The 16,198-nt window shown below is 34.0% G+C and overlaps 2 protein-coding genes across 3 annotated transcripts; both read left to right on the plus strand.

Annotated features, from left to right (window-relative positions):
* The first annotated feature begins 366 nt into the window (after positions 1–366).
* On the plus strand, positions 367–1,206 carry LOC110797409 (uncharacterized). The gene has a single exon (XM_022002526.1). It carries the CDS (start codon positions 367–369, stop codon positions 1,204–1,206), a length of 840 nt encoding a protein of 279 aa, XP_021858218.1.
* A 4,765-nt stretch (positions 1,207–5,971) lies between these two features.
* On the plus strand, positions 5,972–15,584 carry LOC110797424 (uncharacterized). 2 transcript variants are annotated; one of them, XM_022002543.2, is made up of 6 exons: positions 5,972–6,747; positions 7,666–7,875; positions 9,528–9,638; positions 12,619–12,987; positions 13,094–13,201; positions 14,672–15,584. In XM_022002543.2, exons 1-6 carry the CDS (start codon positions 6,424–6,426, stop codon positions 14,999–15,001), a joined length of 1,452 nt encoding a protein of 483 aa, XP_021858235.2. In that variant the 5' UTR covers positions 5,972–6,423; the 3' UTR covers positions 15,002–15,584. The 2 variants fall into 2 exon arrangements, with proteins under 2 accessions (XP_021858235.2, XP_021858234.2); XM_022002542.2 differs by having other exon boundaries at positions 5,979–6,747; positions 7,663–7,875.
* The last annotated feature ends 614 nt before the right edge of the window (positions 15,585–16,198 follow it).

Raw genomic sequence — 16,198 nt, forward strand, 5'->3', positions numbered from 1 at the left:
TAGAAAAGCAATTTCGTCAGAGGTTTCGAATGAGAAGACCATCGTTTTATCGAATCATGAACAAAGTGGTTGAAAACTATATTCTCATGCAACAGACACGAAATTCTGCTGGCAAACTAGGGTTAATGATTGTAAAAATGCACTGCAGCTATCAGAATGCTTGCATATGGGTTGGCTCTAGATGGGGTTGATGAATGTACGAATTGGTCAAAAAAATTCAAGAAAATCATTATTGCATTTTACTCAAGGGGCAGTCAAGCATTTCGAAGAGGATTACCTAAGAAGTCCTACAGATGAAGACTTAAGAAGGATCCTTTATCAAAATGGAATGCATGAATTTCCTGGCATGATCGGCATATTGATTGCATGCACTGGGAGTGGAAGAACCGTCCTAACGCTTGGAAAGGTCAATACCAGGGACGTAGCGGGAATTCTAGCCTCATTCTTGAAGCTGTTGCGGATAAAGATCTATGGATTTGGCATTCATTTTTTGGTATTCCTTGTTCATGCAATGACCTTAATGTTCTTTACCGTTCTCTTTTGTTTGGTGATGTTTTGCAAGGTAAGGCACCTCCTATAAATTTTCAGGTGAATGGGAATGAATACAACATGGGGTATTACCTAATAGATGGTATTTATCCAAATTGGGATTCATTTATCCAAAGATTTACTCATCCTCAACTTCAGAAGCATAAGCTATTTACTGACAGACAAGCACATGTTCCGAAGGATTTTGAATGTGCGTTTGTAGTTTTACAAGTGAGATTTGCCATTATACAACAACCTTCTCTTGCTTACGATGAAGATATATTAGCCGACATAATGAAGACTTGTCTCATCATGCACAACATGATAGTTGAGGATGAACAAGACATGTATATCCGAGCTGATGTGTTAAGAAGGTACTATGAACAAGACCTTTCGAGCTCCAGCGCAACGATGAATAATGGTGAACCTTTCGAGTTCCAAGATGGTCATCCCGTCAACATTAACGCGTACTTAAGGAGAAGAATAGATATGTGTAACAGTCAAACTCACCAGTCTCTGAAAGATGATTTAATCGAGCATAATGGCAAAAATATGGATCCAACAATCATTAAGCTCTTGTGCCGATCGAAGAATATTTGTCATTGTGATGCTTGTGTTTATTTCAACATTGAATTTGATTTTATGATGTATTTAACATACTTTAGTTTGGCTTTATGATTTTTAAGTCCATCACGGAACATGTTTTGTTTGTTTTAATATTCAAGTTAACCAAAATATATATGCAATTTAAGTTATGGCGCTTTATATTATTTATATTAATTATATATTTTCCTGAATAAAAATTAACATAAATATAATAAAAAAATATAAAATTATATAAAATATAAAAATATAAAAAATAATTAACTTAAATACAATTATTTACCTTAATTAAGTGATTTAACTAGTATTCGGGCTCGGGCGATGCCCCGGATTATTATGTGTATAACAATTAACTATTATATTCTTTAGTGAAATTATGTTTGAATTCTTTTTCACAAGATAATTATTTAACATTATATTAATAATAGTTTTGCAAAGATAACATGAAAAAAATTATAGCTCAATTGGATAAAGCTCTTGCATTTGAAACTGGAGGTCGCAAGTTCAAATCTTATGCAAACCATATTTCTTATTTTTAAATGAAAGTGTATTGATGGCTTAGACTTATGGATTGGGGGAAGAGCGACACGTGGCATGTAGACGTTTGTAGGAACGCTTTTTAATATATAGTATAGATTCATTAAGTTATTAACGTAATAAATGAACATAAAATAAATACAAAATAGATGGAGTATGTGGGAGATAGAAAGCGTAGTGGAGTGTAGTGAATATTAAAAGAGTGGTGAGTGTTTTTTTTAGTACATTGGTGGGATGACATTTTCTAAAAAAAAAAAAGTTGTTTATGAGGAAAATGATGTGGAGGAGTAAAAAAGTGAGTTAAGCTAATGAATAGGGACTCACCTTTTACACTTTTCACCCTTTAGGACCTACACCTTTATTTTTCACCCTTTAGGACCTTAAATCAATTTTTTGGTAAGTTAACCCAACACTAACTCACCGTTAACCACCACAACAATATAAAATAAAAATAAAACATTTAAATGCAATTAATTAAGTTTAAAACATTAATTAAACAAAAATTCACTCATAATATCAAATGAATTTATACTAGCTTATTTTCTCCTTAGAGTATAAAACCATTCTAAACATCAAAATTCACACAAAGTACCACTATGATAGAACAATAGCCTCGAGGAGATAAACCATGATGGGCAATTTCAAAGAGAATTCATAAATAATTCCAACACATAACAGTTGCATTCAATTATCATCTAATTAAAATTGAAAATGCAGAAACTCCCAACATAATTGCAGCAACATAAATCTAACTGCGCAATTAAAGAGAGAGAAAAGAAGAGAATTCATCATTAATGGTGGAACTGAGATCGGAGAGGAGATCAAAACAAAGAAGAGGATCGGGAAATTTTTGATATCAAATAACACATAGCTGCTATGGGAGATTCTTTGCAGATTATGCAATCCCAAAATCCATCTATCCAGACAATTGAAAAACCAAACCCCCTCCCTCTAATTTTCTATTGATAGAAATCCAGAAACTCTCACCTTGCATAAATAAACAAAACAAAACCTAACAAGTTCCCAAATTTCAAGACAAAACCCCAAAAAAACAATTCCGGCCGATCCACCAGCATTGCTAGCTGACTTTGCGTGGTTAATAATGGCGAAAATGAGATCATCTTTCTCATTAATGGGGGTTTGGGTGGGTTTTAATTAGTTGATTGACAATGGTGGTTAAAGGAAAATGGCTGATGGCAATAAAAATAATGGTAAGGAAAAAGAAAATGTTGTAGAAACTAGGACCAGTAAGTTGTTGCCACATGTACATAAACTATGGGGACTAACCTTTTAACCAAGGGGACTAATCTTTTATTTACTTGGGTTAATTTAGGCCGAAAAGTGAATAGTAGGTCCTAAACGGTGAAAAAAAAAAGTTATAGGTCCCAAGCGGTGAAAAAATAAAAAGGTTAGTCCCTATGTTTGTGCTTAACTCGTAAAAAAGTGGTAGAGAGAGATTGGTGAGTGTGTTTTTTTTTTGTACATTCATGATATGCTCTTAGAGGAAATTAAATATATTAAATAATTAGAAAGTCTGGTAGAAAAGTTACTGATAATATAAATGTTACTCCTAATAAAATACGACCATAAATCGTAAGTGTGATTTTTAAAAAAATACTAAGGTAGTACCCTGAAGATGAACTATATTCCAATATCAGATATGTTTTGACAAAAATATCATACCAAAATAAGTTCAAATATGGCAAAAGGTCTTGCATACACAAGGTGTACAATAAATTTATTGTACACCAACATAACTTTTACCCAGTTTTTTCTAACTTTTATCCAATTTTCTCTAACTTTTATACTATTAAAAAAAATTGATAGATAAATCTTTTAAAGGGTTAAATGATTAATTATATACATTATTATTGATTTGGAAGATTTTTTTTATTAAAATGAAAAATTTATTACTAAAAAGTGGATAACTTTTACATATATAAGGGTAACTTTTAAGCATTTTACGTTAACTTTAACTTTGGTGTACAATATTTATCGTACACCCCATGTAAATAAGAATTTGTGCAAACATGGTACTCATAAGTTCTAATATGGTATTCAGAAGTTCAAATATGATATTTAAAAGCTCAAAAATAATTTAAAAATGATGTCCATTACTCAAATATGGTACTCAATTTTTTTTATATAATTATTCAATTACCACTGTGCTTTCAAATACGGGGTTGGAGGCACATATATAATATGCAAAAGGTCTTGCGCGCACAAGGTGTACAATAAATTTATCGTATACCAAAGTAACTTTTACCTAGTTTTTTGTAACTTTTACTATGTTTTGGTTAACTTTTATATTATGAAAAAAATTTGATAGATTAACATTTTAAAAGGTTAAATGATTAATTTTTATACATTATTAATGATTTTGAAGAATTTTTTTTATTAAAATGAAAAAAAAATATCAATGAAAAACAGATAACTTATATATAATATATATATATATATATATATATATATATATATATATATATATATATATATATATATATATATATATATATATATATATATATATATATATATATATATATATATATATATATATATATATATATATATATATATATATATATATATATATATTATATATATATATATATATATATATATATATATATATATATATATCTGTTTTTCATTGATAATTTTTTTTCATTTTATTATTAAACTTATTTCACCAAATGCCCCAACCTTAAATATAATTATTCTGATGTTCCAACGGCTAGTTTTTTCGTTTGAAAATTAGTCGTTGCTTATTGTTTGCTTATGCCTTATTGATCCACTAAAGTCGTGATAATATCTAAAGGCTAATTATGAACAAACGTAGTAAGAAGAGAAAATAATAATGTTGATTGTGTGTTCCACTCAATACAGAGCTACGCAATTTATAGGTATCAAAATAACAAACTAAGCCTTATAATAATGGAGAAAGATACTTATGAAAAGAATCCAAGCATCAAAGAAAATCAATGTTCTGATTAACGAGTGGGATATCTTGAAATGACAATTTGTACATTAAACCCAAGGCATAATCTAAAGAGAAGCTAGTAGGAAAACTTATTCCTGATTTACAGCTACGATGCCAATTATGAGCTTTGGATCTATTGATGTCACGAGGAAATTTGACAAGCATCGACTCATCGTACACAAATTCAACTCAACTGCTTCAACCCAGGGAAGGGAAACACTTGAGGAGAATCTCAGAACCTGTTTCGAGCTCCTGTTCTAATATGGTCAGTGGAGGAACCAATCTCACTATTTTCCCTTTCCAGCAGTTAATATTAACAATTTAACATTCCTGAATTTCGACAAGCATCAACTAGCGGGCCAGCTTGTACATCCAACTCTATACCAATAATAAGATCCTGCCCTCGGACTTCTTTCACATGTTGGTTGCCTCCCAATTTCTTTGCTAAGAGTTCTCTGAAGTCCTAACCTTTCTTTGCTAAAAGTACTTGCGTGCTCTCCTGAGTCCTAAGTTCTGCCTGTCCATCCCAAACCATGACATAAATAGGATTAGCCTTTCTTCATTTCAAAATCAAAGTAAGATGCCTTGTATTGACATTACAGTATCAGCTTTTTCTTCATTTGCTTCAAGTCCTATTGCATCTTACTGTTTCCCCTATTTTCAATACTTTCTCCTTCGTCTAAGCTTCCCATGTATTGTCCTTCATGCTGCCGCCCCCTATTTTCTTGCTCAACTACTCCCTTGCACCATCTCAGATTATTGCAAGGATCACACTTGTAGTACAACCTTTGTGGATTATTGAGTGTGGTATCGGAGCTTCAGATGAAAAATTTCCTATCACAATAGCAAAATTGGTTAGGTACTCTAATATATGTGGACTCATTGTGTTTGGATGATGATTTTGAAACAAAAATCATGACACAAATCTAATGAAATTAGCAAAGCAAAGCAAAGCAAAACAACATCTAAATTACAAGAAACATTCAGAAAATGAGTTTTTATAGCCAAGCAAGACCAACAGCTACTTTTCAAACGAAAAAAACTAGTGGTTGGAACATCATAATAACTATTTTTAAGTTTGGGGCATTTGGTGAAATAAGTTTAATAATAGGGGTATTTGGTGAATTATGAAACTAGGCTAACGACGGACTAACGGACCGTTAAAAGTAAAGGTATTTTGGACATTAAGTCAATTGTCAGGGATATTTGGTGAATTATTAGAACTCGATGGACATTTGGTGAATTACTTCAAAATTCGGGGGTATTTCATGAAATATCCGTCGATTTTATTCACATTTCTCTATCTTAAGTGGAGACTTTGTCAGTTGTCACCAACTCTTTCTGTCTCTCATGTCCAAATAATACATGCTTCCTTCTTCCACAATTTCAGCACCCAGAAAAAGTCGAAATTTCCCACTTTTACCTCCTCCTCCTAAATTTCTTCCCAATTTCCTTAATTTTCTTCAATTAAACCCCAATTTCCTCCCAATTCTGTAGAACTAATCGGGAATTTGGGGTTGCATGATTGAATTACTACTTCTCATGTTTAATTCTCTACCAAAATTTCCTCAATCGCCTGTGAATTTCACATCAAATACCCCATTTCCTTACTCAATTTCTCACATTTTCCTCCCTTCCGACGTTTTCTTCATATTATACTTTAATTGCTCTCGTTTTCGCCTAAAAATCTGATGTTTTTATGATTTGATTTCTCAAATTTCCACTGAATTAATCAAGCGTGTTGTTGAATTGCGATTTTTTCGATTCGATAAATGGCGGCATCATTTGATGAGTTACCGTCTCACATTGTGTTGGAGATTTTGACTTCAGGAAGGTTGAGTGGTGTTGATCTTGTTTATTTGGAATTGGCTTCATCTATTTTTGGAAAGAGTCAAGGGTTGTACCCTTTGAAATTCCGCTCTTTAGCTGATTTAGCGGCGTTTCAGCTATGCGTTTCGCATTCCGTTTACGCCCCTTTAAGTCCGGATACTCGTAACGAGCTCTTTGATCGATGTGGTGGCAATTGGAAGAGGGTTTTGAGATTCTTGCAATCTGTTGAACAAGCTTCAGACATAGTCGAGACTCCAGCTGGCAATGTATGCTTCTTCTGAGCCTTAAATTTTTATGATAATCAGAATTTCTTGCTTTTATTTTTCTTTTATTTATTTTTATAAAATGAAGCTTGCCTAAGCTATTTGATACGGACTTACGACGTTTTGATGATATTTGGTTTGAAGTCATTTATAATTGGAGGCTATATTATAGCATCTTTAGAGTAATTACTGCACCGCAGTATAATCTACTTGCTCTGTTAACTTTGTTGATTATTGCTTCCTTTCTTTAATTGGTTTTCTATGTTTACAATAATCTATCATGTCCAAGATTGTATCCTTTTATTCGTTGTTCTAATTTTTTGGATAAAGTTGGTTTGAACTTGTTGATAAGATGGTGCTTACATTAAAAGAATTTAGCACGTAATGGCTATGCTCAGGCTTATACTTCCTCCGTTCCTAAATAGTTGCACCGTTTTGACTTTCACGTTTGCCAATACATAAGTTTGACCATCAATACTTATAATTATGTATTAGTAAAAATTATAAAAAGTTGATATATTTAAAATATACATTAAGATAAACCTAATAATACTTTGTATAATGATTTTTAATTTTATTTATTAGTAGAAAATTGAGGTCAAAGCAAGACAAGTGAATAGTGTCAAAAGTCAAAATGGTGCAACTATTTAGGAACGGATGAAGTATATATCAAGGTCGTTCTGCACCTTCTGTTCATGTGGTAGTATGGGCTTCTTTTTGTATGTTTTGTCTGACATCAGGAATGCCTAGCTTGAATATTCTAGCTCTACTTTGATGGAAATTTATTTGCTCAGCTCTTTCCGTGTTGAAAGATTGCCTGCTTCTTTAGTGTGTGTGTGTGTGTGTTTTACCAAGGTGTAGTGTTTCTTTTAATTTGTTTTCTGACTCTTTTGTTATTTATGCCGTCAAATTAATCAGCAGATGCAGATAAAGGCTGGAAGATATCACACTTTGCTTGTCAGCAATTCATCAGTTTACTCTTGCGGTTCCAGCTTGTGTGGTGTTCTTGGTCAAGGTTCAGAAATGACACAATGCGTGTCATTTAGCCGGATCAGTTTTCCCCCTTCTTTACCCGTGGTTCAAGTTTCAGCATCACACAATCATGCTGCCTTTGTCACGCAGTCTGGAGAGGTTTGTGACATTTTAAACTTTTGGGTGTCATGGATTTATGTTGTTGAAAATTTAGAAGGAGAAAGGACAAGGGTCTGGGGATGTGAAAATGTACCCTTGTGCAAGTTTGTCCTTTTCCTGTGTATCTTTATGTGATTAGCTTGCCATTTGGATTCTTACCACATCCATCTTGGATCTTAGATCATTGCCATTTGGCAATTGTCAGCTGTGTAATTGTATTGCCTTAAGAAACAAGTTCTAATTTCCATGTACCATATTTTCCTCAAAACAAGCATTTTTGTGTTTCAGAGAGAGGACTGGGACCAGAAGTCCCATGAATGCTGGGGTATAAGGATTGAATTATGACCTACAATTGCCATTTAGATTAATGTTAAGTTTAATTTTTTTTTGTTTTTTTGAAGTTATGATAATTTATTTGATGCTTTTGCTCGCATTATTTTAGGGAAAACATTTGACTTGCTCGTGTCATGCTGACTACCCTGAAGAAGACAATAATCTTTTTTCCTTTTGTAACTAGACTCCAATTAAGTAAAGCAGTAAAGATGAAAATTAAATGAACTTGCCAATATTTAGAATTTCGGAAATGGTGTACGATGTCATTTGTTGAGCTGTGGATTTGCCTTTTAAACGATCCACTCAAATATCACGGACTGTGATAATGAGAAATGAGGACTGTGGGACTAAAGGGAAGCTAGCAGCATTGAACCTTATTAATTCCGCCCTAGAATTAAGGAAGGCCTTTTATTGGGATGTCTTATATTTGGAAAACTAGATAAATTCTTTGGCGATTACAGCTGGTATATGAGTAGGATGGTCTGGTACTTGGTGAATTTCTGAATTTCAAGATCTCATGGATGTGCTTTCCATCCCTTGACTAGTGTCATTTCGACGAAGTCTGGCTTTTCATCTTCAGATTAAGTTGATATATCATGTATTGGAGGATTTTGTGTTTAGGTAAACTGGTGTGAGCTCTTGATGGTTCTGACTTCTGATATTGCAAAACAATATGCTTCCTCCGTTCCACAAATATCGCACCATTTTGACTTTTACACTATTCAAGTTATATTTTTGACCATCTTTTATAATATATACGTAACAAAATATGTAATCATGTCGGATCTTGTTAGATTCGTATCGATATATTTTCTAAATATCAATTTTTTTTTGAAATAATTTTAACTTATGCATAATTCGAGAGATTGAGAGTCAAAATTATGTGTTGGGAAGCGTAAAGTCAACATGGTGCAATATTTAAGGAACGGAAGAAGTAGTTCTTTTCACTGTACTGTAATTTGGCTTCATTTAGTGGTTTAATTATCTATGATAGGATTCTTATGGGGTTGTTGTTCATCTTGTTGCATATGGTGGTTTTGCTGCGCTGTACCTCTTGCTGGTTCAAGATTTTGATCCGTCATTTAGAAATTATTTTCGATTTTTCGACCTATAACCTCATCACTCCATGCAATTTATTTATTTTGGATTTTCTATGGGTTTTTCAATGATAAAACTTTTCAATTAGAAAAAAATAGTAATCACTTGAAAAACTATTCCTACGTTTTATTTTGAGGTATGATTGTTATTTGTATACTATTTGAAGGGTTAACTTTTTCAATTTTCGACTGCATTTGTTAAACAATCTTTTGCTGGTACAGGTCTTCACATGTGGAGATAATTCCTCATTTTGTTGTGGGCATAAAGACACTGGTCGGCCAATTTTCCGTCCGCGGTTGGTTGAAGCTCTAAAAGGCATTTCTTGTAAACAAGTAAGGACGGGTTTTGGTATTTTATGAAACTGCTCATATGAATTACTTTTCTGGTCTTTCTTTGTAGATGGTTCTCAACTTGTGGCGTCAGTTTAGCTCTTTGTTAATTACTCATTGTGTGGAGTAGCTCTTTGCCTAATTTTTTTTCCCTGTAAAATCATCCATTTTTACTGTAAAAGGGTATATAAGGACGTATTGTCTTTTTGAGATTTTTTTCTCTAAATACTTTGTACTTCTAAAGATGCCCAACTAGTTTTGGGTAAAAACTTTTTCAGAATTATTGTTTGGATTATCTCTTATTAGGTAGAAACCTAAAACCTAAAATCCGTGTTTCAAACATTTTTTTTTTGTTTAAATAGTTGCTTCAGAGTTCAGACCCAGCGAGGAACTTTGATTTGTTACATTGCGTGTGAAATAAGACCTATTCTGTATTACGCTCTACGGCTCTAGCAAGTAGCAATTTTCTCAATGAACCATTTTTTCTGTCTACCATCTCCCTTCTTTTCCCCTTACCCGTTAATAAGAGATTGAGTGCATGCTTGGATTGATGATAATATATTAAGGAGGTAAGAAAATTCAAACTAAAAAAATTAAGGTAATTGAAGGTGATGATGAGGGGATGAAGTGGTGACAAAGTGAATAAGCTAGTGTTGGTAAGAAGAAAAGAAAAGGAAAGGGGGAATAGTTACCCAACATCTCACTAGGATAATTATTACTCTCATTTGAGGGGTAATAGTTTCCCCCTTCCTCCTTTTTCCTCACAACACCACCACTTCTCATCATAATACCACCATACCACCCTCCTTGCAACCACCTCAATTCACCTTCATTTTCCTTTTATTAAGGTGGATTGACTTTATTACCCCCCTAATCTATTACACCCAATCCAAGCATGTCTTAAGGGGTGATAATGAGCTAGACTGGCATGGTTTAGCGGGGTGTTCAGTGTGGGCTCGGCATTGACTCAAGACCTTAACAAGCCAGCTACCCGAGCTGTGAACAAGCTTGAGATTTTTAGTTATTCATTTACACAGTAATTTAAAATCAAACATCTTTAACATTTTGAAAGAACTTGTTATAGTATATTTTGTGCACACTAAATGTACTTTGATTAACATATTAAAGGAACCACTGTTATAAAAACATTCTTCCTCCATTCTGTTTTAGTTGACGCAATTTGACATTTGACACTACTCATATATTCTGTTTTGACTATCAATTGTGATTTATGATTAAGAAAAAATATAGTCATTTTGGGTCTTGTCATACCCGTCTCATTGTATAGATTTATAATATCAACTTTTTATGATTTTTACCCATTGATAATTGATGATATTAATGATTTAAATATTGCATTGATAAACATGATAAAAGAACTGTGTCAACTGAAAAACAACGGAGGAAGTATCTTACAAATGATAATTAGTGTCTATATATATAGTCTTGACATAATTTTTGAAACTCGAATGGTGCTTCCATTTCATACTTTATCAACTAATGTGTCAAATAAATTTTATGTTTAGAAATTACTTTGAGTGGGCATGCTTTTTTGACAAGGAGAACAGAGGAGCTCTTCAAAAGTCTCCCATCATTTTATGGCGAACTTGAATCTGCAAGGGGTGTGAGGCACATTTGATTTGAATACAGTGGTAGAAATCCAGTAGTGATTTAAGAAGCTTTAGCAGTTTAAGTATAACTTGTTCCTGCATTCCTTAGTGGGCTTTCTAGTGAACTTTGAGTAAAACTAGTAACTCCCTTCTTTAAAGCTAGGAAATTTATTTGTCGCCTAAACATTACTTGGTAGACTCTATGAACAACTTTACAAGTTTGAACCTAAATGTTCCAGTGTCCCTCAGGCCACGTCGATACATTTGTAACAAGGGTACAAGTTAGGGGGGGAAATAAAAGTAAAATTAGCTTAAGGAGCGTTATCTTTGAGCTCGAACCTTGAGATTAGCTAAGCCAACCAAAATATCGAGGCCCATTAGTTGCGGCGTCAACATTGAAGGATCTTGAGCTCGAGTTAAGCTTCAAATTTCAATGAATTTTGAGCCTAAGCCGAGCCTATTAATATTTGGGCTTAGCTTGGTTGATTAGCAATTTAGCATCCCTATGGCCCTATCAACATACATATTGTTCTTCTTTCATTTTGTTTATGTACTTTCATCTTCTTCAAAAACCCATAAACTCATTCTGTTTACTTTTCTCATAAGTTCTATTTTCTTTCTCCTCTCTTCCCTTTTTTTCTCCGCTGTGTTGTATTGTTCTTAGTCTTCATCAATTTTTGGGTTAAAGAAATCCAACAAAATAGAAGCGAAAAAAAGTGATGTTTTTAACATTTGAAATATGCAGAATGTTTAAGAATCTGATTACGATAATGGAATAAACTAATTTGATACTGTATTATTTTGTCATTAAAAGGGAGGAAACTAGGAGAAAGGAGGACGGTGTTTACATAAATGGCCTAAATTTTTTGTCAAGTGGCGCCAGATTGATTTTTAATTACCCAATTGCCGCTTTTATTTTTATTTATTTATTTATATAGTTAAAGAGAGAATGACCACTTTTTGTTACAAATCTGGTTAATCAGTATTCTAAATATGCAGGAGTCTGTAGGCATATACATTAGAGAGCCCTGTTAAGTTATCGTTACTCACAAGTCACACCCCTATAATTTGGTAATGAAGTTCACAGTTATCTGCATTTCTGCACTCCCCTTCACACGCCTCTAAGGGTAGTAGGGAACACCGAAGGGGGAAAAAGATATTTAATCATCAATTATCTTTGTGTGGTTGGTCAAATGATCTCTTCGAATGAGGCTATATTTCTTTCTATGGGATACGTCAGATTGCTATAATTTTTACTTTTAGCTTGTTATGCTATTAATTTGTTAAGTGTTACTACGTTGCAGAATGGATTTTGATGATCTTTTCTTTTCCTAGTACAACATCATTATCATTGAAATGTGTAACTTGTGCAGGTCGCTGCAGGACTTAGTTTTACTATGTTCCTCACTAGAGAAGGCCATGTCTACACATGTGGAACAAACACGCACGGGCAGCTCGGTCACGGTGATACGATGGATAGACCTATGCCAAAACTTGTGGAATTGCTTGAAAGTGTTGGCCCTATAGTTCAGATTTCAGCTGGTCCAAGTTACTCCTTAGCAGTGGCTCATGATGGGACAGTCTACTCATTTGGTTCAGGTACTAACTTTTGTTTAGGCCATGGTGACCAGCATAATGAGCACCAGCCTCGGGCTATCTTGTCATTTAGAAGAAAGGGTGTTCATATAGTTCGTGTATCAGCTGGTGATGAGCATGTTGTGGCCCTTGATTCTTGTGGATATGTAAGCACATTCAAGCTGATTGATCCTTTATATCAAGCATGACTCTTTATTTTAGATTTTGACCTTAGTGAATCTTGTCCTTAATTTTTTATTATTTTATATTAAGGTGTATACTTGGGGCAAAGGTTATTGTGGGGCATTGGGTCATGGAGATGAGATCGAAAAGACAACTCCAGCTCTTGTAAGCAGCCTGAAGAATCATCTCGCTGTGCAGGTTAGTGTCTTGTATTCTTGTATGATGTTTATATTTTAATATTCTGTTCTTGCATCCTAATTCTGTAAATTGTCTCAGAATTTTGAATTATTACGGTTTTGGCTAGAAAATGTAAATTGGGTGATCTGGACATTCCCAAACCTCACTGATACTGAGACCCCAAATTAGAGAGTGGTAGCTGCTTCTAAGGGATAGAAGCTGGATGAACACATTGCCTCATAATATGAGGTTGGATTGCATCGTTAAATTGGATTGAACCCGTGGCTTTACGTTTAAACAATGAAGTGTTTACCATTGAGTCATAGCTTGTTACATGCTATCATTGTAAGAAAAGATACTAATAAATGTAAAAAAAGAGAATTGACTCAAATAAAAATAATATAAATGTTACTAATGCAGTAATCCGGATGTCGCCCGGGCCTAAAAGCTAGTTGTAGTTTAAACCTAAATTGAATTGTTACAAATGGATCCAAATTGTATTATTTCACATCAGTTATTTTTGGATCCAACAACTCAATTTGACAATCTCATATTATATTTGCCCAAGATCCTCCTTATTTTGGGAAATTTAAGCAATTTTATTATAGGAGAAATCAGCTACCATATCAGAGACCAATTACACGGTTGAAACTCCTAACTTAATTCATATGTGAAAATTATCGTGGTGTTCCGAAATGCTCCAAACTATCTAATTCACTTAAAAGGTGTAATTGCATAAGGCAAACTGAAGCACATTGGGTTCTCAAGTTTGAGGCGTGAGGCAGAAGCATTTACATAACGGACATGGAGGCGCTAAAAATCAATTCTCAATGAATTTCCTGTCAAGGAAGCACATAAGGTCTGTTATGGTGATAAAGGATCCTCCTCTACCACAATCAAGTACTTTCTTGTATCCAACATGGTAAAGGAAAATAGAACGAATGCAAATGCAAGGAGATTGTTTGTGCCCCTAGGCTAAGTGAGGCGCATAAAATGATACGAGTTATAATATCAAGTTTTGAAGTTCACATTACAATATAAAGCTCCAAGTCAATGGATCTTTTGTCCTTCAAAAGTACATTAAAAAGCGCACAAACTAAATATGTAGCCATTAACTACAAAATCATAACAGAATATGTTAACTGTTTTAGCAATAAGAAGCCCCAAGTCCACACACAACCTCAATTGCTGAAACTACGGTCTGAATTTAGTGGACAGTGGACTTACAGTTTTGTCCAAGTAAGTCACACCCTAATCTCCAATTCTCCATTGTAGTTGTAGTTGTAGCCCACTAACTGGGGTAGTTGTTGAGACATCTTTGTAACTCTGTAAACCAACATATTCTTGCTAAAAAAGTAACGGTTAATTCTTTTTTTGGGAGAAGACTGTCAGTTAGTCGATGTCAAAGTTTCTGCTGCAGATTTTTTTTTTCCTGTTGGCTGTGACTATGTGATAGAAGCTTGGATTACTAAACCTTATTGTTAACGGCAGGTATGTGCTAGTAAGAGGAAAACATATGTTCTAGTGGACACAGGCTCTGTTTATGCGTTTGGGTGGATGGCCTTTGGTAGTCTTGGGTTTACAGATAGGGGAGCATCTGATAAGGTGACTAGGCCACGGATCCTTGATAGCTTGAGAGGTCATTACATTTCTCAGATATGCACTGGCCTTTATCACACAGTTGTCATAACGAGCAGGGGCCAGATTTTTGGCTTTGGGGATAATGAAAGAGCTCAACTTGGACTCGATTCCTTGAGAGGTTGCCTTGAACCAACACAAGTATTTGTGGATAATGCTGATGCTGTCAATGTAAATGTCTAAATTGCCAAGCTATAAAGTTTTTTCTTGTTAACCGAGGATGAATGTTTGTTGGCTTACCCTGTTAGCCGAGGATGATATTTATTGAAGGTTGTGACCTGGTTTGGTGGATATTGATTGGAGGATTTTGTGTCAGAAATGGATGTTGTTTAACCTACAAGTGTTTTTAGTCTTTCTAGTACTTTTTGTTTCCTTATTAAAGTGGAAGATTTGGACAAAATGACGGACTGTTTGATGAATTGGGTAAAAAATATTTCAGTTGTTTGTATTAAAAGTTTAAAACAATTGTTACCAAGGAAAATAACCACATAATGAAGAATACTGGTTAGTGGTTAGTGTTAGAAAGAGTAAGATGAGGTATGAGTTTTTGGTTAGTGTTAGAAAGAGAATATGGTCCGGTTTTTCAGCAAGTCATAGAATATGGTCTAAATTGTAGTTACAGCCTTCAGCCTGGGGAATTTGTAATTTGTAATTTGTAATTTGTAATTTGTAACTGTAAGTACATTGTATGGCAATTTGTTTATGGCATTGGATGAGATCCTGAGAGCTCACTGTATCTCTCAGCTAAGAACTCATCTTTATCACACAGTCTTCATTACCAGCAGCTAGCAGGGCCCAGATTTTTCAATATGTGGATGAGATTAGTAATCCTAAATGTATAAGTTGGTGAGAGGTTGCCTCTTTTAACTGTTTTCTTCAGTAGGACCTGACCTATCATTTAAATCTTTGTTTTCTTCCCTGTTCCTTCTTACTTTTGAGATTAGAGTAGTAATCCTGATCCTCGCCCCTTATAACTTGTTTTGGTTGCCGATAATATGGAGTATTTGGTTAGGAAAGTAACATTAAGTGTCCGTAGTAATGACATCTCATCCCCGAACTTGTGTTTTTCTTCATAAATTTCCACTTCTACCCAATAGTACTCCCCAGTGCCTAATGGTAATGAAGATATATGAAGAATATGACTTACTTGAGGTAAATTAGCACCATTTGTAAATGGATTGCATATTTGCAACACAAATCCATTTCTATGTCCTAATACCACCAATTGGTATTGGTTAACATAAAATTCCAGTGCCGTCGGTTCTCTAAATAAACCCCCCTAAACACATTTGGGATTTAAGTTTTTTTTTGACGGATTTGGGATTTAAGTATTTTTTTTGACGGGGAAGAACATTTTCATTAATAATCAGCTATACGACA

The sequence above is a fragment of the Spinacia oleracea genome, chromosome 4 (assembly GCF_020520425.1).
Source record: "Spinacia oleracea cultivar Varoflay chromosome 4, BTI_SOV_V1, whole genome shotgun sequence".
Classification (NCBI taxonomy): domain Eukaryota; kingdom Viridiplantae; phylum Streptophyta; class Magnoliopsida; order Caryophyllales; family Amaranthaceae; genus Spinacia; species Spinacia oleracea.